We start from the raw sequence: 21404 nt of genomic DNA on the forward strand, positions 1-21404 counted from the left end.
CTGACATTTTACCCATGGAAGAAAGACATGTTCATCTGTCGTGTTGCATTAAAGACTTTTTTCTGTCATTCGAAGATAATATGAGGAAGAGCTGAAAGATGTAAAAATAGTAACTATTTCTACAAGGAAGATTTCTTTGTTAAAATTGGATGAATAACAATGAAAAAAAAATTTAACGGAAAGTAACATAGGTGTCGGCATCTATTAGACACTAACGGATAATGTTGTTTCAAATATCGATATCAGCCAAGTATTTTGCAATTGGTGCTACCCAACAAAAATGCTGTAAAAGACGAAAAAATAAAAAACAGAAACAAGACAAAAACAACATAGAAGAGCTAATAACAGAAACGATGGGAAAGATGTAAAATAAGATGTATAAAACACAAAATGGAAAAGACAAGATAAAATGAAAAAAGACGGAACACAAAACAACATAAAAACACAAGACAAAAACAACACAAAAGACAAATAAGATGGAAAAAGATGAAAATGACATTAAAAAACCTAGACCAAACAAAAAATATCGTTAAAAAATTACGTAAAAGTTGTAGTAAAATGAAATGTAAAAATGTAGTAAGATGAAAATTATTCAAAAGGTGCAGCAAGTCAATTTAAAAAAAAAGACATAAAAGTTGATGTTAAAAAAAAACAAAAACACAGTAACACAAAAGCGGCATAAAAGCCCTAATGACAACAACAGTGTCATAGATCTAACCAGAAAAAAAACGACGTGATGGAAAAGATGAAAATTATGTGCAAAAAAAAACAAGTGACAAAAAAAAACTCAACAAAATGAAATTGTACAAAAAAATTAAAGATGTAATCAAAACCAAACCGACTTAAGAATTTAAAAAGACAAAAATTATGTAAAAGACGAACAAATGACAAAAACGACAAAAATAACGCAGTTTAAAAACGGTGTAAAAAATAAAACAATCCAAAAAACCTGAGATTTAAACAAAAGACAAAACAGACATGATGGAAAAAGATGAAAATTATGTGCAAAAAAACCCCAATTGACCAAAAAAAATTCAACAAGATGAAATTGTACAAAAAAATAAAGGATCTAATCAAACCAAACCGACTTAAGAATGTAAAAAGACAAAAAATTATGTAAAAGACGAACAAATGACAAATATAACGCAGTTTGAAAACGTCGTAAAAAAATAAAACAAGGCAAAAAACCTGAGATTTAAAGGAGAGACAGAAACAAAAAGTATGTAAAAAATTAAAACTAATCAAAAAGGACATAAAACATATGGACCTTATTCTTTGTTTACTTGGGTATAAAATGCGACTGTCTGAGCAGAAATAAAAACACACAGACTCTGTTGATACTAATATAGTTTTGTCTTTACTCTCAGTTGACATGTTGCTGCCGTACGTACAGTAAGGCACCAGTATTACACCCTACGCTCTGCACAAACTGAAACACTGCGTCGTGACACACTACCGTACACAAACGCAGCTCTGTCACGGTCGCACATCTGCATACGTTTAGACCCCAACCCCGACGTCTCCGAACAGTAAACATCGTGTGCAGCCGGAACGCCGCTGCTTTTTACATTCAAGTATGTTTTTTTGGATCGTAGTTTCGTTGTTACATTTGGTCAAATCAGCACACGATTGAAAGAGCAACTCCAAAAAAAAAAAAAAAAAAAAAAAAAAAAAAAAATGCTGTAACTATATATGAAAATACGTCTCTGGATTTGTTATATATGTAAAGGAGTCACATTAACAGTCTAGTTTTAGCTGTTTGCTCGTATGTGCTTTGGAATTAAAGCAACGGGAGGAAGACACTGTGAAAGCTGCACCTGAATGAGGTCAATTCTTCCCAAAAAAAAAAAAATTATAGGAGAGACAAATAAATACTGCTACATCATAATACGTCTACAAATAATGGACTAATTGGTGTCTTTAAGTGCTTTTATGTACGAACCCTCCCACACGCACACCTTTCTATCGCTGATGTGAGTGGTTCAAGGGGGGCTGGCGGCGGAAGGGGCCTCCGCCGCCGCCGCCACCGTGTAGCGCGGGAGATGGAGTCCAAACTTGCTCTCGATGCCAGCGAACGTGGCCACGGCCAACCTGAAACCTCCGATGTGGTCGGGGTTGGGCGCCGGGAGGCTGATCCGAGACTTGGGGGTGGGCTCGGAGCCAGCTGGCTTTCTGTGGTTGCGGAGAGAGAGAGAGAGAGAAAAACGGGGGAGCAACGGGGGTGGGGGTTGGGGGTTGGGACGCCAAAAGCGTGGTGAGAGTAGAAGAAGAGGAAGAGGAAGAGGAGGAGGGATGATGAAGGAAGGTGAGGAGAGGTGAAAATTGTTAAAAGTATAAACAGGATAAAGGTGCGCAGGAGTCGTCACCGAAGCCTAAAGTGGTTTTATTACATTAGACGCCGCAGAAATAAACAGCTTAATAGAAAATCAAAAGTGGAACATTTCTCCCTCAGAGCAGAACTAAATCAAATCCCTCATTGATTTCACGCCGGGGCTCTGTGATTCACTGCCAACACGGACAGCGAAGATGAAGTTCCAAAAACCGCACAGAATATTTCATGGATCTGCATTTGATTTGGTCTGAGTGGAAAAACATCAGCGATGTGTAAAAGCAGCGACAAAGATGACACAAGAAGAAAACGGTATAAAGTTATTAAGTCTGCACCAACGCATGGAAGAGGAACATCTGTGCTGTTAGATTATCCTGTTCAGTCCTAACTAATGTGTGGGAATGTTTGCTTATTTCCCACAAGTTCCAAAGCTTATAACTCAAACCAAACTGAGTCACTGAACCTGGTTTACACGACCATAAAAAATAATAGTAATAATCAGATCGAATACATTTACATACACCAGTGGTTTCCAACCTTTTTTTTGTTCGTGACCCCATTTTAACTTCACAGACATTCAAAACGGAGACTTTTTTTTTGCTAAAATTAATTTGTTTTTGATCATGTAATAGTTTGCTATACTATGTTGCAAATAAACGTAGATTTTAGAGGACATTTAGTCTATATTATGTATATTATTATGGACGGAGGCAGAAAAGCCAGGTGTAGATTACTGCACAAAGTGAGAATTTGATTTTCCTTGGTCAGGATATGTACAGTCAGTCCAGCTTGGATTTACAAGGCTGACAATTAATACTGAACAAACAAGAACTCAAACTATGAATTATGAAAGAGCTGCAGCATCTGAAACTGACCACAATGAACATTTGAAAGATAAATAGTACCACAGTGCTTCAGTTTCAGCTTCAGTTTGTCATGTCTTTTGTGGATTGGGATTGTCTCTGAACTCAACATATATTTTTTTATTAGTAATTTTTTTTTTTGTTTTTTTTTAACAATTACAAGAAATTTCAGGTGACCCCATGTGTGGCTGAAAAACACTGACATACACTGAAGAAATGCAATAATCTGGTTTAGATATTCCAGTCCATTATCGGATTTCTTTCAAAGTACTTAGGTACAACGTGATATTATGACTTGCGTAAATATGCATGCAATTTTTAATTTGGCGTGTTATTTGTACGCATTATAAGCTTTCCACATGTATGTTCACACCGTGTCAATTACCACACACTGAGGGTGAGGGTTATGTGAACCAGAGATTTTAGTGCAAATCGATACACGATACAATGGTGTTGAATAACACGCAAAAGGACAAAAATGTGTACATATAGCACGCCGCATGACACACAACACAATTTCATGGGATCAGTCTTGTACATACATAGTGATGGTAGGCTTTCTGTAATTTCCGGACTATAATCTGCTACTTTTTTCACATGCTTTGAACCCTGCAGCTTCAACAATGATGTGGCTAATTCATGTTTTATGGCTAACGAGCTTTATATGCCAATACATTTAGGCTCGTCACACTAGACCAATGAAATTACCGAACAGGTTACAGTGGACCAATGAAACTGTTCGAATCACCGTAAATCAAACGCACTCACAGTAAATTCTTCATATCATTTTGCGTGTGATGCCCACACCCTCATCATGGAAAACACACGAAGAAATGCATATGAGGCAGCTTTCAAGTTAAAGGCGATCGATCTGGCTGTTGAAGAAGGAAACAGAGCTGCTGCACGAAAGCTTGGCATCAATGAATCGATGGTGAGACGTTGGAGACGGCAGCGTGTCTTATATTCAAGTGCGCTCAGTAATTCGGAAATTACGGTAAACTTCCTGTTGTCGTCTGCTCACATTTGACTATGTAACTTCCGTTTTCTATGATTATTGGTGTTTACACATGTGCAGATATAAAAGAACGAAATAAATCACATTAACCTGTACACATGCAGGAAGACATCGGAGTATTGGGGAGAAATCCAGGTGAGTTAATCCGATTTCTCATAATCAGATTACTGCTGTTGTCTGATAAAGTATATCAGATTATCCTGTTTACATGGTCACTTAAATAATATTAATAATAATGATCGCAGTATTAGTGTGCATGGAAACAGACTCAATGACGCCTAATTTGAAAGGTAATAAACTCTACTTTTTTAGTGTGTGGCTAAAATATAACATGAGCTACAAACACTAGTCCCATTAGCTTCGATCACTTTCCAGGTGATTCTTTCACCAATTATATTCTGGTGCTCAGAAAAACTGTAAAACAGACTTGGTGACTCAATTGTGAATAATCTAAGCGTTCTAACAAAGTATAGCGTGTCTATACTGACAAATGGTTTATTGTAGAAACTGTAATGTCTTTAATACAAAATAGCGACTGTGCCACCAGTGTGAAAGGAGATGTGAAGGTGTTTTTCATTCATTTATTTGAATCTGTTCAACGACAATGGGATGAAGGGTTGATTGACTTTAGAATAGCGACTATTTTTATTTCTATAATGAAGATTTCTTTGTTAAAGGGTGGATTATTAACAACAAAAACTAAATGAAGAAAAAAAAACCTCAGCATGAATATCTATATCAGGCAGTCGGTGTGTCTGAACAAAAAGACGTAACAAAACACAAACAAATTAGAAGACCCAACAACTACAACTACAACAATGGGAAAGATATGAGTAAAAAAAAATGCAATCTGAGCCGTCCATTAACAGCAGCATTCTCTCACTGTCTCCAGTCCTCACCTGACCTTTCTGACTTCAACAGAACGACTGAATTATTTCGATTTTAGCAGAGAAAAAAAATAGTCTAATAGTGCGAGCGCTGCCTGCCCTGATCATGGTGCAAGAAAAAATGCTCAAGCTGGAGAAAATTGTCACATCCAGAGCCTTCTGAGTGAGGGCTTCAGTCTGACAGTTAATGTGGAATTATTTTTGGTCTCGTGGCATTTCTTTTTTGTGGGAGAGTGGGGAGGACACCCACCAAGAGCAGCTGAGATGAAATTAAGCCTATTGTTCTGGGAGGAGGCCGTCTTCGATAAAGGGATGTTCTCACTGGAGCACAATCAGGAAGCAGCAGCAGAAATGTTCTTACAGTTTTTCACAGCAAGTTAAGAAGGGTTTGATTAAAAAAACAAAACAAAAAAAAAAACAGGAAGCTTACCCCAACAACACCCCTGTCCTGTGCTAATAGAGAGTGGGACTTACTGTCCTCCAAAGTCGATGTAGAACCAGCGTTGCAGCAGTTCGTAGGTCACCAGGGTCACTCCGAACTGAGGCGACGACCGGAACACCCGAGCTGCAAAAAGGAGACGAAATAAAAATAAAAAATAGGACCAATTTATTCTATTAACAATCAATATCAAGTTGCATTTGTGAGGTTGTCAGTTTCCGTCACTATGTTAGAGTCCTGTGGTCCTGATGCAGATCAATCTCCCAATAGAAGTGGGGGGTACTTTCACTGGAGGAGAACTCAACTGATTCAGTGAAAGTCCATATATGACTAATATTAGTGCTCAATAAGAACTATATTGATATCTGTAACCATTTCCATGTTATAAGCATGAAAATATGGCCCATTATAAGTAAAGGCACATCTTTAATATTTTAAAAAAATCATTAAAAATCCATAAATCAAAATTTCTCAAAACTGTGAACAAACTTTGTAGACATTGTCCCAAAAAAGCTACATATAAAATTAGAAATTCATCCAACCAGTAGTTTCATCAGAGAAGATATTTGATGAAATTGGTAACAAAGATGATGCCTGGCACAGCGCCTTCACTCAGTAACTCATGTTCCTATCGGCCGGTGAGATAACAGTACGATCAGATCAGGGTCTTCTTCATTTTTCCATTACATGTTGCTAATACAGAATTTTTTTCATTACGTCATAAAACCTTGTGACTTCCGTTCTCTTATACGAACTCATCACTGCCGAGTCTGAATCAAACCATTTTTTTCCAGATACTTTAGTGTAGAAAGACTATAAATGTTTATATATTAACAGTTATGAAACATGAAATTAAACTTTTATCAAACACACTTACTTTTGTAAATCGTCAAATCAGCCGACATTAGCTGGCAGCTAATTTTAACTAACAGTAGTTATGGAGTTTACCAAAACTCGCACAAAAAACATCCTTTAAAGGGGTCATATTTTACTAAACTCACTTTTATTAGTCTCTGGTACATTTGTATATTTGGACCCTAATAGTTCATACAGTTTGAATTTGAACCCTCCAGGTGCTGCAAAGTTATCTTTATATTCATTTTGGCAAAAATCAAGTGGATTTCTACAACCTGTTTTAATTCCTGCTTAATTTGTTAGGTCTATAACTACTTACATCACGACATTTACACATATAAGGTCAAGACTTCTGACGAACATTTCTCCGAGTACGACATAATTGTTTGTCAGCAGCAGCGGTTGTAGTCCATACTGAAAATATGTCCAAACTTTGAGCCGATTACCTAAAATGTTCAGTTGTTGGTTGTATTAGTAAACACAAGTGGCTGAACGGGACAGAGCAGCACGGTCAACAACCTGGAGGGGGTGGGGCGTGAAGTGGCTCATTTGCAGTTAAAGGGCCAGCGCTCAAAACCACCTTTCTGGTGTCATTACTCAGAAAAAGGGTTGAAGATGGACCTGTGGAGTTGAATTAATGAAGAATTCAGGCCCAAGCAGAGCATTTACAGTTTATGTAGACAACAGGGAAATGTTTTAAAATGCAGAATTCCATTTAAAAAAAGAAAATATATATCACTCCTGTAAAAACTTGAAGATTTTAGGATTTGTGCCTCTCTCTTTAGACTAGAAAACTACTTTTGTTTTTATTTAACTTAATTTCTATTTAATCATTGGCAAAAACAAAGATAATTATTATAGATATGGATGATTATTGTATAATAATTATCATAATTAAATCTAGAACACTATTTATTCAAAAACATGGTTAACAGGAGCAGTGTTTTTATGTAGCCTAGTACATGTATGGAACAGGACAACTCAGGCCTGCAGTAGTGACAACAGCATTGGGCACAATGTCAGCATAAATATCCCATAATGCATTGCAGTAGTGACAAAATAGCAAATGCAAACCTCAGGATAGATATACAGATATTGATGTTCAATAATAATCTTACTGATTTATTTATTTCAGCTCTGCAGTGAACAGGGTGTACCCCACCATTGCTTGTTGGTATTTAATTTATTACATACCTAATACTTATTTAGTTACACATAGATGCTAGCGATGCTGTCACCTTCAAACTTTGCGATGTTGTTTAACTTTTGCATTAAATGAAGGATTTCTGTGGCAACGAATACACATGTAAATTCAACTGTGGTTTGGATTTTCCTCCAGTTGAAGACAGGTTCATCTTCCTGTCATATCACAGATATCAATAGAGGTAATGTTCCCTGGTTACCATGGTTACATGCCTCCACAAGCTCTATTTATTGATGCCAAGGTAGTGCAGAACAGTAGTAAACATACGGAGGATATAACAGACATTTTTCAGCTTCTGTGTTAGTTGTCCAGCTCGAAGGACGTCTCAGTTCGATGTTTTAATTCTCACTTTAGAGTTCCTGCGTTTATCTTTCCTACTCTGAAGACGGTGCAGTTCACTTCATGCTTTGGTTACCTGACTCTCTCATGGCTATGAATGAACCAAAACATGGCCTTGATTAATCGTGTATTATTTGTTCTTTTCATATTCAATTTAGAATCCACAACTGGAAAACGAAAAAATGACTTATTTCATTATTCATGTACAAATCAAAAACGAGTTGTTTTTCATTCTTTCAATTGTACCCACAAATTAAAAATTGAAAATAAGCAAATGTACCATATGTCAGGTTTCATGTTGACATTTTTGATATCCAATTTGGTATGACCTGGAGGTTACTGACTTTTTCGTGTGTTGATCTGTACAGTCGTAGGTTTGCTAGTATTCTGCCAAATGCATTCTGTGATAATGGAGAATTTGGTGTTATTCAGAGGCAGCAAACGTGTTACTCTCAAGGAGGACGACATGACAACTGAAAAAATCATCAAGATCTTCTAGGTATTGTTGTTTTGTCTAATACAGTGCGGCCATGGTAGACAATCCAAGTAGAAGCCACTTCACGTAACACACTTTTTTGATTTGCGCATGAATAATGAAATAACGAGTCCTTTTTTCGTTTTCCGATTGTGGATTCTCAATTGAATATGAAAAGAATGAATGATACATGGATTTTGATTTTATTTTGCTTTGTATATACTAATAGTCAATCAGTTATTGTTTCAGAAGTGTTGTGGACTGAAGCCTAAGACTACAAAACAGAAAAGTGAAAGGTGTTTAGAAAAAAATATGACTAAATAGGAAGAGGAAGAGGCGTCATTCAGCCTCTTTACATGCACACCAATACTCCGACCATTATCTGATTTCTGGAGTTGTAAGATTATTCAAATGACCAAGTAAACAGGATAATCTGATATACTTTAACAGATAACAGCAGCAATCTGATTCTGACTACGCAAAATCGGGTTAACACACCTGGATTTCTCCCTGATACTCCAATGTCTTCATGCATGTATACAAGTTAATCTGATTAATTTCGTTCTTTTACTGGGCATGTATAAACACAATTAAAATCATTGAGAACGGAAGTTACATAGTCAAACGTGAGCTGAAGACAACAACAGGAAGTTTAAGTCTATCATCACTACATACGTATGTACCATGAGGGAATCCGATAATGGACTGGAGCGTCTAAACCAGGGTTTTTGATTGTCGCATTTCTTAAGTGCATGTAAGCGTGTTTGATCTGTTTATTACAGTTACCTGATTACTCCCAGTTATTGAACTTTTATGGTCATGCAAACAGGCTCAATGTCAGGCGTGTGCTTCAGTGACTTTACCTCCGGCTCCTTTCCAAAACGCCCGAGGCCCTTCTTCTCTGAGGATTTTCCAGAAGCAGTCCGTCAGCCCGCTGTAGGTGGTCTGACCAGCCCTCGCCGCCACCTGCAGCCTGGTCTTGATCACATCTGCCGGGGTGACCAGAGAGGCTGCTGGCATGCCTGGGAACAACGACGACGCAAGAGAGTTTTTTTTTTTTTTTTTTTTTAACAGTCACGGTGTGTTTGATTCTATACAGAGTACATATTTAGAATCAGCCCCAAACAAATACGATGATTTGGAGAAGGCAGCCATCAAACATCGATTGGTATCTTCTGTATCTTTGTGAATGCATCTGATAGAGTGGCCTTATTCTTCTTTGTTACCTTTTTAAAAACACGTCATCTTGCTTCTTACATCTTGCAGCAGCTCTTTCGCATACATACACTATACACAAGTAGGGGCCAGTTCGCCTCACCATCAACCAATCCATACCACCAACGAGGCCATTATTTAATCTCTAGCCTTTTTTCCCTTTCCTCTCTCTCCCACTTTCTTTACAGGCATTTGAAAGGCGCCAGACAATGGACAGTAATGAGAGCAATACACACTGTGGCCCGTGTTCCTGTGGAAGTGACTGGATGACTGAGGGGACTGACTGCAAAGCCCCCACTCCAGCCACTTCAGCCATGAATGGGCTCAATCATTGATGGCTTGGTCATTACCATCAACTGGCCCTCTTGGCCATTTAGTCTGACTTCTTGGTTTTTGTTACGGCCAAACGAGCTATTCAGTGAGACTGATCAACTCAGCATTAGGTAGAAGGCTGGCACCCGGTCCACACTGACCACCTGCACTGAGGAGAGGAGGAGGAGAGGAGGAGAGGAGAGGAGGAGAGGAGACAAAAAAAACAAGGAAATGAGAGGAGAGGAGGAGGAGAGGAGGAGAGGAGAGGAGACAAAAAAAAACAAGGAAATGAGAGTGGAGGAGAGGAGGAGAGGACAGGAGGAGACAAAAAAAAACAAGGAAATGAGAGGAGAGGAGAGGAGAGAGGAGACAAAAAAAACAAGGAGAGGAGAGGAGAGGAGACAAAAAAACAAGGAAATGAGAGGAGAGGAGAGGAGGAGGAGAGAGGAGGAGAGAGGAGGAGAGAAGAGAGGAGACAAAAAAAAAAACAAGGAAATGAGAGGAGAGGAGGAGGAGAGGAGAGAAAAAAGAAACAAGGAAATGAGAGGAGAGCAGAGGAGGAGGAGAGAGGAGACAAAAAAAACAAGGAAATGAGAGGAGAGGAGAGGAGAGGAGAGGAGAGGAGAGGAGAGGAGAGGAGAGGAGAGGAGAGGAGAGGAGAGGAGAGGAGAGGAGAGGAGAGGAGAGGAGAGGAGAGGAGAGGAGAGGAGAGGAGAGGAGAGGAGAGGAGGCAAAAAAGAAACAAGGAAATGAGAGTAGAAACAAGGAAAGCCAAATAGAGGAGAGAAGACACAATTAAGGAAAAGAGAGAAGGGCAGATGCAACGAAAGGATATGAGAGGAGACACAAGGAAAGGAAATGAGAAGAGAGGAGAGGAGATGCAAGGAAAAGGAAAAAGAAACAAGGAAATGAATTGAGTAGAAACAAGGAAAAGGAATTAAAGGAGAGGAGACACAATTAGAGGAAACAAGAGGAGAGGAGGAGAGACACAAGGAAAGGAAAGAAGAAACAAGGAAAGGAAATGAGAGGAGAGGAACAGAAATGAATAAACTCTGGACGCTCATCTACACTCAGCTGTCGCTGTCACACAGACTCACTCACACGCAGTGATAAATATAAAATGACGGAACAATCACTCAGAACAGAGAATCCGTCTTATTCCCCCACAGATGTCTTAAAGAGTCTTAGTCTATTATTTGTCAAAAAGTAGAAGGAATGTTCTACTTCCAATCAAGCTGCAGTCGAACCCTGTCGACATCGTACCATATCAGTCCAGCGCTGACTGCACAGCTGGTTCTTCTGGGGCTTCCAGATGGATAACTTGGCAGGAAGTTAACCACAACCAGAGTGTGTCTTTTCCAAGGTCCAAGAATAAACAGGTGGGACAGAGACCTCTTCACCTAAAGCCTCCACCAACTCCAGCAGAAACATCAGTGGAGGGTGAGGACAGGAGGTGTTCAACAAAGCAGACAGCTGAGGACTGATGCTCATACTGATGCAGTTTGTCATTTATTCCTGCTTTTAGGCCAGGTGCACAAAAGCCACATTTTGGTTTTAAAAAGAAGAATTTTTGCTACATTTTTACTGTGTTGACACCCTTACAGAATTTTAGGATGCCTAAAAACCACAGGATTGTGAGAAACTTTTGAAAATGATGCTGCATATACAGTAGTACTGAGCAGAAGTCTCGTCTTTACACGAACGTCAGTATGTCCTTAATTTTGTTAACTTAAATAGAAACAGAAGTGTCACTTTTACACAATAATTGAATAAAACACTACAATGAATACAACATGAGCAACACTGAAATACAACTGTGGATAAAATCAGCTTCTGTTATGTTACCTAGACTGAGCAAAAATATGGGATGATTAGTAAACACTTATCTTGTAAGACGCATATAATGTTGTGTCTTTCATCCAACACAAATCCAGGCTTCCCTCATAATACCTGAAAAACTAAAACTAAATACAAACTCAACTCAGCCAATTCTTCAAGATGCTTTTAAAATGAAGACTAAACTGAAGTCAAAAGCCAAATTGAAAGAGTAAATAAAAATAAGACTAATAAAAACTTCGTCTGGAGGAGGGGAGAGGAGACAGGAAATGAGGAGATGTAAAGGAAATGGAGTCAGAATAAAATTTAGGAGTAAGGGCTCTAAATACAGTAGATGTATGGGCCTAAAAATCATTCAGTAATAATTCAGATTCGTGCCAAATTTCACAGGAACTTCAGTGCAATGAACAGCATCAATATTCCCACGGCTAAAACAGCTGAAAGTCCCTCCATAACTCTACAGTCACATAAAGCGTTAATGCGTGTTTGAGACGGCCAACACTGTGTTCTTCACAGAGCAGAGTAATGCCTAGCTAAATAATGCTGAATAAACTGAGCGTGTAATTCAATTTCCTGTGCTGACTGTAAAACACTAATTGCCAAAATGCTGTAACCGCTGATAAATATATGAGAAAGAGGGATGATAAATGTGTCGAAGTAACGACAGAAATAAAGAAATCATGCAGCTTGTTTCGGCTCAGAGTCTGTGGGCCGTGGCTGCCAGTCTTGTGGTTTAAAAAGCCAATGTAAGAAAGAGAAAAAAAAAAATGAAAGAGGGAGGCAGAATTTATGATTTTTCCGTGTTGTGCCGTGCCTCTGCGTCAAAAAAGCCAGCGCCGCTGACACATCTCAGAGGATTCAAAACAAATATGAAGTCTTTTATGCAAATGTTCTGCAGCCTTCTCACTTGGCAGGAGCTGTTATTAGTGTTTTCTTTGGGAGAATTCAAATATTAAATCTCTGCTTTGAGGAGATCATAGTTTCATTCGCTGTATCATGTTTTTTACTCATCAGTAGATGTTTTGGTCCTCTTGACTCCTCGCTCACTGCTGCAGAATGACTAACTAAACCGCACACAGACAGGCGTCTATGTACACTGCAGAGCGAACATGCATAAAGTATGCACAAGCATGTTTGTGCAAGAATGTCCATGTGCACGCATGTGTGTACGTGTGAGTGTATGTGTGTATGTGTGTGTGTGTGTGTGTGTGTGTGTGCGTGTGTGTGTGTGTGTGTGTGCGTGTGTAGTACATTAGATCTGGATAGGTTCCCTGCTGGCCTGGTTGGCAGGCATCTAAGGCGCTTCCCTGCAGCAGAACTCCAAAACCCCAGTCCCCAATCACTGAGCAGCGCTCTAATTAGCAGCTACCGCCATGGAGCCTGCGGTCACAGGCTGCCTGGCTTCCAAACTCAGAGCTGAGCTACTGATACTAAAGGCCTGTGGAGGTCTGAGGCGAGAGCAGAGTGAGACCTGCTCTAACACTTTGTGAATAACTGGGCCTGACAAAAAGGTTTCATTTCATAAACTCCGAGGTGCTACACTGTGCCTCGGGGACTGCCAGATAATCCAGGAGCCAAAATATATGTTTTTCAAAATGAGGTTATGAACACAAGGCCAAGATTTGCACAGACACAGAAGTGAACTACAAAGGGAAAAAAAGTCAAATGATCACACTGGACATTATGAGACCAAACATCTGGCATGAAAATCAATGAAGTTCATCCACTAGGGGTCTCTAAATTAAAACAACAGCAAAAGACATGGTGTGATGAAGCTGTGAAGTAGTATGGCACTGCAGAAATCATATCTTCAAAGGTGGAAATGTATTAAAGATTAGTTTTGATGTTTTGTGATGCATGTTCACATTGTGTCATTTAATTTCAATGAAACAGCAACAAGTAACATTAGTGACAGTATAGCACCACAAACAGATGATCAAATGAAACTGGTGACGTTACATTTTAATGCAGAAATGTCATTACACCAATAAGTAAAGACCCACAGATTTGCTACTAAGCATGTACACATTAGAAAAATTGCCAAAAGCATAAAAGGCAGAGAATTACATTGTACTCATTTGTGGAGTTGTACTGTCATTGTATTTTTGTTAATAATATTTTATGCAGGTGAGAAATTGCAGGTCTGTGGCCGACTGAAGACTGAATTAGTACAACCCGTGGCGATAAAATACCTAAGAAATGCAGGGGCAGTGGTTCTCTCATTAAATAACATTACTACAGCTATAGAATAAAGCATAATTTCATGGTGGAATCCTGCTGTTCATTTGATATGTGACTGCAGAGACGAACAAAACCAACATTTTACTTTGGATAGGTTATACTGAATAGGTGAACTTGCAAGAATGGAAGGAAAAGAGCTTGTTTTGTTGTAGACTGAGAGGAGCAAGGTTGATTCTCAGATAGATGTGGCTCTGAACTGGATTCTTTCTCTATTGGCGTATAGCCACATGAGTCCGAAAAAGCTGAAGCACACTTTTGAAACCAAATTTTATATAGCTGGTGAAGTTTTTAAGATTAAAATTTGCTAAATTCCACTGTTTTACACAACATTTGATGACAAAACACCACATCAAGACTTATCAGAATGCTGAAGGTCACCCTAAGTCGACTTCTGTAAGTATGGATTTTAAGATTTTTGGATGCTAAATTCTATGCTATTTATTAAAAATAAAATAATTTTCTCACAGAAGGACCTCCAGACTCAAAGAGAAAATGCTAGAACCCAAACATAATCTAACCCTCAGAAGTCTAAAGGAAATCAGTTTAAATAATTTTTTTAAAATACCTAAAGTCCTACATACAGTTGCGGGAAAAATTATTAGACCACCCCTTGTTTTCTTCAATTTCTTGTTCATGTTAATGCCTGGTACAACTAAAGGTACATTTGTTTGGACAAATATAATGATAACAACTAAAATAGCTCATAAGAGTTTAATTTCAGAGCTGATATATAGCCATTTTCCATGTTTTCTAGATAATAACCAAAATCACTTTAGTTCTTACATCAATAGCTATGGCATTGTACTGACAAAAACAGTGCTTTTAGGCATTCCATGTTTTCTTTTCTGTCTGTTTTAGTCACATGATACACACAGGAGTTAGTACTTGATTGCATAACCATTGTTTTTGATGACTTGATGGTCTAATAATTTTTTCTGCGACTGTATATTCACTTTGTTCCTGCAGTATGTTTTGTTTTTGTCACCACTTTTCTAATTTAAGTATAAGATCTCATATGATTTTCTGAGGATATACCAGGATACACACTGGACGTGCCACTAATTCATGCTGTGTTTTTCATGCCATTTCAAAGTCATCCTGTTTATTCCATTCACATTGTCCTATTGAAGTGTGACCACCAGCATTTTACCTGCCAAAGCTCCTGCAAAAAGCATCTTTGCCGGTCCTATCGTCCCGTCGTCCTCGGTGAGGTAAGCCTTGGTGTGGGCGTAGCAGGGGAAGTAGATGGCTGAGAAGGGGATGTCTCGCAGGAAACAAGCCTTGGAACCCTGGAGAAAGGAAGGTAGCAGGGAAAAAGAGATGCTCCAGGTCAAAAATATTTAAGCTGGAACATTAAAAAAGAAAGTCAGAGGGAAAAGCTAAGACAAGGAGTCACAAAAAAGAGAAAAGATTACGAGTGATGGAGCTCAGGGGGGCTGAGATCTTGACATGTGACTCTGGGTCTCTTAAGATAGATTGTTTTATTGCAGACCACATTTTGAAACATCAATCAATTTACGGGCAAAAAAAATGCGTAAATGGCCAAATTTTACCAGACTAATCACAGTATCTGCATGAAGGTAAAGGAGACGCAAAAAAAAAAAAAAACATTGGGAAAATCAGAGAAAGACAGACTGGCTGACTGAAACAAAACTTTGGTGGGGGGAGAGGAGATGAAGATGGCTGCTTGTCTGCCACTGTAAACAACACTGTATCATCAAGCCTATTGAGTTTCCTGCTGTATTTAAAGTCTGCTGGCCTTGTGCCACCCTCTTGATACAGCAAGTACAGCGTTTAAAGTGATGGGAAGAGTCTACCTGTTTTGTGGCAGGCTTCATTTAACTCCTATGGGATAATCCTTTGCGCGCACACACACACACACACACACACACACACACACACACACACACACACACACACATACTGGATTGGCAGATACCAAGGCTATCTCTTTCCCTCTCTTTCCTCTGGCACTTCTTGTCTGCCTGTCCCTCCTGTGCGCTGGCTGGCTGAGGCCCGAGCGGCTGCTGAAAGCTGGGAGATTCTATCGTGGCAGGGCAGACAAGCAGCGTCACAGGGACTGGGGCAGGAAGCCTTAATATCAGGGTAATGGTGTTGGGTTGGGTAAAAGCACAAGCAAATAAAGCTGGTCTACGCTCTGAGGGTAAATGAGAGTTTTTCATGCAAATGGAAAAGAACATTTATCAGTCACAGAGTAAAAGTGACGTGGGAATTTCTAAACAGATCTGATGACAGAACTCATGGTCATGGGGGAATTGAACTGAGATCCTTTACTTAAGTAACAGTACTAATACCCTACTGTAAATTACAGAAAAAAATGGTGTTTTAGATTACTATTACTCCTGCAATAATGCAAAGAAGAGTGTGAAAACCTGTAACTAAAGCTGTCAGACGAATGTTGTGGAGTGGAAGAAAAAGATGCATAAAAATAAATAAAGTACAAGTACCTAAGTTCATACTTTTAGTAACTTTGTAAGACTCTGTTGCTACACCCCAACAAACTATTGTAGAATAGACTGTTCTTTTCGTTTCATTTGTTTTGGGTTTTTTGCTTTTCAAAAGTGAGGTTGTGAGGCTATTAATCACAAAATTAGACCTGTGTCATGACTTCATCAATAAGTGCATTTCTTACATATTTCTATATTAATAATACAGGTACAAAATGTTCTATAAATGCATTGTTTTTAGTCAAATAACAACAGATCATAGCAGCCCCAGAGCCTTCCATAAGCCTAGAGAAAACCCTGCCTCAGTAACATTCCACCACTATGTTTTTTGATACACTTTAGTGACTTTGTGTGCATTAAAGATCACATCTCTCCACATTCCTACAATGACTACTTTCCCCCAGTGATGACTGGTGGCGCTAGAGTGTCAGCCACCCTACCAACCGGTAGCTCCACCAGCAGAGGCTGAGCGTCAGGATAATTACCCTGACAAAGGCAGCTCTGTGCCTGGGTGCAGCCCCTCCGGAGCCAGCCCGTCTGGGGTTTGCAGGCTGGAGCTCGTCAGGCTCGTCTCCTCCCCACCTCCCCACCACCTCCGACACTGCTACTATGCTCTCAAAGCACTTTGTCTCCACTCCATGCATACACCAGCGCATGAACGCAAAAGCGTCGTGCACGAGCATGCACACGTTAATGCACGCTCATAAGCTTGTAACGCACATAGCTGCATTCTCACACAACATGGAGTGGTGAGACTCAGTGGCAGCTATGTGGATACACTTCAGCACACCAACATAGGAGCAGGTAGGCAGGTAGACACAGACAAGACCAGGCTCTGCATTCTTTTAAAGCCTTGTTAAAAGAACCAGAAGACTGACAGGTGGTCAGATCAGCCAACAAAAAGAGATTCACATGGATTCAACAAAGCTAATGCAAAGAGAAACTCAGGGAACACAAAGTATCCAGATCTGGTAGATCATTAAAATCAAAAATCTAAAACTTTACACTAAAAATATTGAGCAAACTAGTACAGCTGCAGGTACGAGACTGACACTTTCACACTAAATTGTGTTGAAGCACAATCTTGCCAAGCATTATACTGGAGCATTAGGATTTATTTATAGAATTTATTTATAAACACTCTGTTTCCCTCTGAGGCCTAAAGTCCTTATCCAGCTGGTTACTAGCACTGTGTATCAGCAGGAATCTAATAATATAACTATCATAATATAAGAATTATAATTTAATACATTGTGAAATTATACGGTAGTTTTAAAAAACATATACATAATTCTACTAAAATGCTTAAATATTAAGGAATAAAAACTGAGTATAAAATGTTGTCAAGGCTAAAGACAGATTAGGACACTGGTATTTGGCAGTTTTAACATGCACAAAATGACACATAATGAACCACAGTATTACACAAACCTTGCCTTCTAAACTCTTGATTAAATATTGATACACTATTGATACACTACATTGATGGTAGTGTTTTGACAGTCAATACAGTATCACAAAACATTATTCTGCAATAACCATATTTATCGATGAGTTTATTTCCCATCCTGACCAGTGAGATTACTTCGCAAAGGCTGCAACATGCTCACAAACTCTTAGAACTCTTCTGTCAAAGACCAGTATGTGTCAGAGAAAAAGCAGAGATGTGCACCTGTAAGAATATACCAGAGTTAGAAGTCATAATGTTTATGACATTGATGTTGACATGTGTAAAAATACTCTTTAAAGTACACCAACACTATATCGCTATATCAGCCACTAATATGATACTATAATCTTTCACGCTTGCTTTGCAATGTGTTGGTGCATAATATCACACAAGCCTAATATGTTCAAACAGTGCACTGTAATTTTTAGCCCCGTGCCATTGAAAAATACCAATTATGGCAATTAAGGTTAAATACAGCTTTTAGCATAAATTGTGCCTTTTCTTGTTCTTGAACAGAAGACCACGTGCAATTGTTGATTTAAATGATAGAAAATATGGGGTACGATAATATGTATAATTCTACAATATTCAATAGAAAAATCCCATAGGATTTAGTCATAACAGTGACGATAAGCAATGGATTGTTGTGAAATTGTGAGACTGATGAAAACACAATAGAGTGGATACTGGAAGTCTGGCAGTCATTTGGCAATTAACCTAGTAGCAGAAAATCTAACATCAATGCAGCGTTACATAAATGGCTCTTTCTCAGAGGGACCTTTTTATAAACAAACAGTTTGATCTTTACTTTAAAATGGAAACACACTTACCTCCTTTATGAGTTAATGTCCTCCATGCTGTTACTGATATAGCACGGATAACATTTTTCTGGATATTGAGGGGCCTTATTTATTTAAATTTTTACGTGTTTGTGTGACTTTCGATACTTAAAGTAGCCCTATCTGTTCATGCTAAGTTGTACTGATGTAACACATCACACAAAAACAAACCAATGCAGATCAGCTGCAAAAACAGGCATATATTACATGTTATGTATTGTGTATTTATGTATTACTCAGATGTGAGGGTCACATTGAAACAGACACTAAAAGACTCACTAACTGAAATTTAGTGAGAATTATTTAAGCTTCCAATTAAGTTTCATTCCTCTCCAATGCTGGCCTTACCCACCTTATAAAGTCCAAAAAAGCCAAGGTCCCTGATGACTGATAAAGCGCTGACCCTGGGCCCCGTAGTGATCTCTCCTGCCACCTGCAGACGGATCTTTACTATCTCCAGGGGGTTGGTGAAGATGACCTGAGAGCCGCCAGCCTGGAGGAAGAGATGGACAACGAGGAATGAACACATTTACAGTCATTAGAAGAGAAAGGGACACTTGAATCTAGCGTGAAGAGTCAAGGTTAACAGGTTACTGCTACACCCAGTTTGGGTTTATGTGATGGTTTTGGCGTTATCTATGATCTGATAAGAGAGGGATTCAGTTTAACAGAAACTTCTAATTGAATAAAACATTTGCAAAACAATTAAGTATTAAATATTATTCTTCTTGTGTGCAGCTTCAGCAGGTGATGTAATTTAACCATTATGCAGCCTCAGCAACCCGCTCCAAAACAAACACAAAGAGGAGGAGAGCTGCAGGAGAGTACCGGGAAATCCAGCTGATGCAGTTGAGTCTGTCAGCTGTTTGTCTTCATCACACAGGCCCTGCGGGGACTCTCCTTTATCTCTCTAACCTCTTACTTTGCACTATTCTCTAAACCTGTACTTGTAAAGGGGAGGGCGAACGAAATGGATGCAAGCACAGACTGGTTGCTCTGCCTTTCGGGTCAGCGGGCTTTTAAATATCAGAGGTAGCTGTGGTACAAAGTTGCGGCAAGACAAATGCTTAACTGCGTCTCGTCAGGGAACGTGACGGCATTTCCAGAAAGCCTTTTGATACTGAGAATTGTTTACAATGTTTGGGCTTTTTATGACTCCTTCGATTCTCCCATTCCCCTCTCAGTCTTTGACTCACTCCTTTCCTTTCTAGCTCATACTCTATGAATTGTCTCACTCTTTCTTTCAAACAGTGTCTCTCATCTTCGCTAGTACTGTCCGTCGCTCTCACTATGGTTGCCACTGGTTACTGTAGCTACACACAAAAAAGAGCGGCAAGTTGCAATTAGATAGCAATCGGTTGCCATGGTGCCGTTTCTGTCTTAAATAGGCCTGGTCTGTTTGTTGTCGTTTCACTCCTTTTGCCCTCCCTCGTTCATTCACTAGGTTATGAATGATGAATTGTGCGTGTTGCCTCTTGCCTTACAGGAAGACATCAAACAATCTGCAACATGGGCAATTTTTGGCTAAAAGTCCCTCAGTTTCGAGTGAGACAGAGATCATAATCGTCTCATTGAAGGTGTGTGCAGCCAAGTTTTAAATAACACACAGCACAGTGGGCTCCAGCTTCCCTCCCAGACTCAACAAGAGGCAGTGAATAGTAGGAGGGCTGCTGCTCTAAAGCTGCAACATCTCACAGCCAACTCTTTATGACTTGTTTTATGGAAATAACCAAGTTGATGACATGCTGGCTAATAGTGTGACCATTAAGAGGCTATTGGCTTCGGTCCCTCACAGCGTTGGCTGCTTCAATTGGATACTAATGAGGCTGGAGATGGAGAAGATGGAGCTGTTGTTTACTCTCCCCGAGTAAACAAAAACATTGTTCAGAGAGATGAGCTGACAATAAGAAGTGACAACGTGAGCTAAAAGGAGCGACTGCACGCATGCTTTCGTGCACTTCAGCATCCCACGGCTTATTCCAGAGCACTGACTGTGATAAATAACTGAAAAACTTTGAAGATCCAAGGCAGGATGAACACAGCATAGAATCAGACAAATAAACACAGAGAGAGCTAATGAGAGACAAAGATAGTGAGACAGAAACAGAGAGGGGAGTAGTCAAAACAAGAGCAGTGAGAGAAGGTCGAGGTTGAGGCGTAGAGGTTGAGGGTTGTGATTACAGAGTGACAGCGTCGGCGGCTCTCTGATGATTCCCAGGTAATTACAAGGCAAGGTGATCCTTAGAAACCTGGGACGTCAGCACCTTATGCACGCTCAGCTCCACAGTGTGCACACTACAGAAAGAAGTTGGTAAAGTTTGAGATTCTTCAGCTGGACAAACACAGACAGGCATGCCAATCATACACGAGATTAGCTCCAGCTAAAAACATTAACAGCCATCCATAAATAACAATTACACTTCCATTTATACCAACACAGGGCTGATGCACATCCAGATTTTTAGACTTCTCATGGATTTTTCAGATCATATTTGACACCTGAGTACAAATAGATGATTATTGTGCAAAAACAGTACTTTTAAAAAACAACTATTGACTAGGTCTGGGTATCCATGACATTCATTTACAACACTATATTTGTTTGGATTTTAAAGATGTTATCAGATAAATAAAGGT

The 21404-nt window shown here is 39.2% G+C and overlaps 1 protein-coding gene across 1 annotated transcript in view; it reads right to left on the reverse strand.

Annotated features, from left to right (window-relative positions):
* Positions 1-1338: 1338 nt before the first annotated feature.
* The window catches only part of slc25a13 (solute carrier family 25 member 13), a 54702-nt gene continuing 34636 nt past the window's right edge, over positions 1339-21404 (reverse strand). Inside the window, 5 exon segments of the mRNA XM_030148074.1 lie at positions 1339-2172; positions 5569-5659; positions 9270-9428; positions 15161-15299; positions 19120-19260. Coding sequence (XP_030003934.1) covers positions 1983-2172; positions 5569-5659; positions 9270-9428; positions 15161-15299; positions 19120-19260 — 720 coding nt within the window. The 3' untranslated portion in view covers positions 1339-1982.

Source organism: Sphaeramia orbicularis, chromosome 11 (assembly GCF_902148855.1).
Source record: "Sphaeramia orbicularis chromosome 11, fSphaOr1.1, whole genome shotgun sequence".
Taxonomy (NCBI): domain Eukaryota; kingdom Metazoa; phylum Chordata; class Actinopteri; order Kurtiformes; family Apogonidae; genus Sphaeramia; species Sphaeramia orbicularis.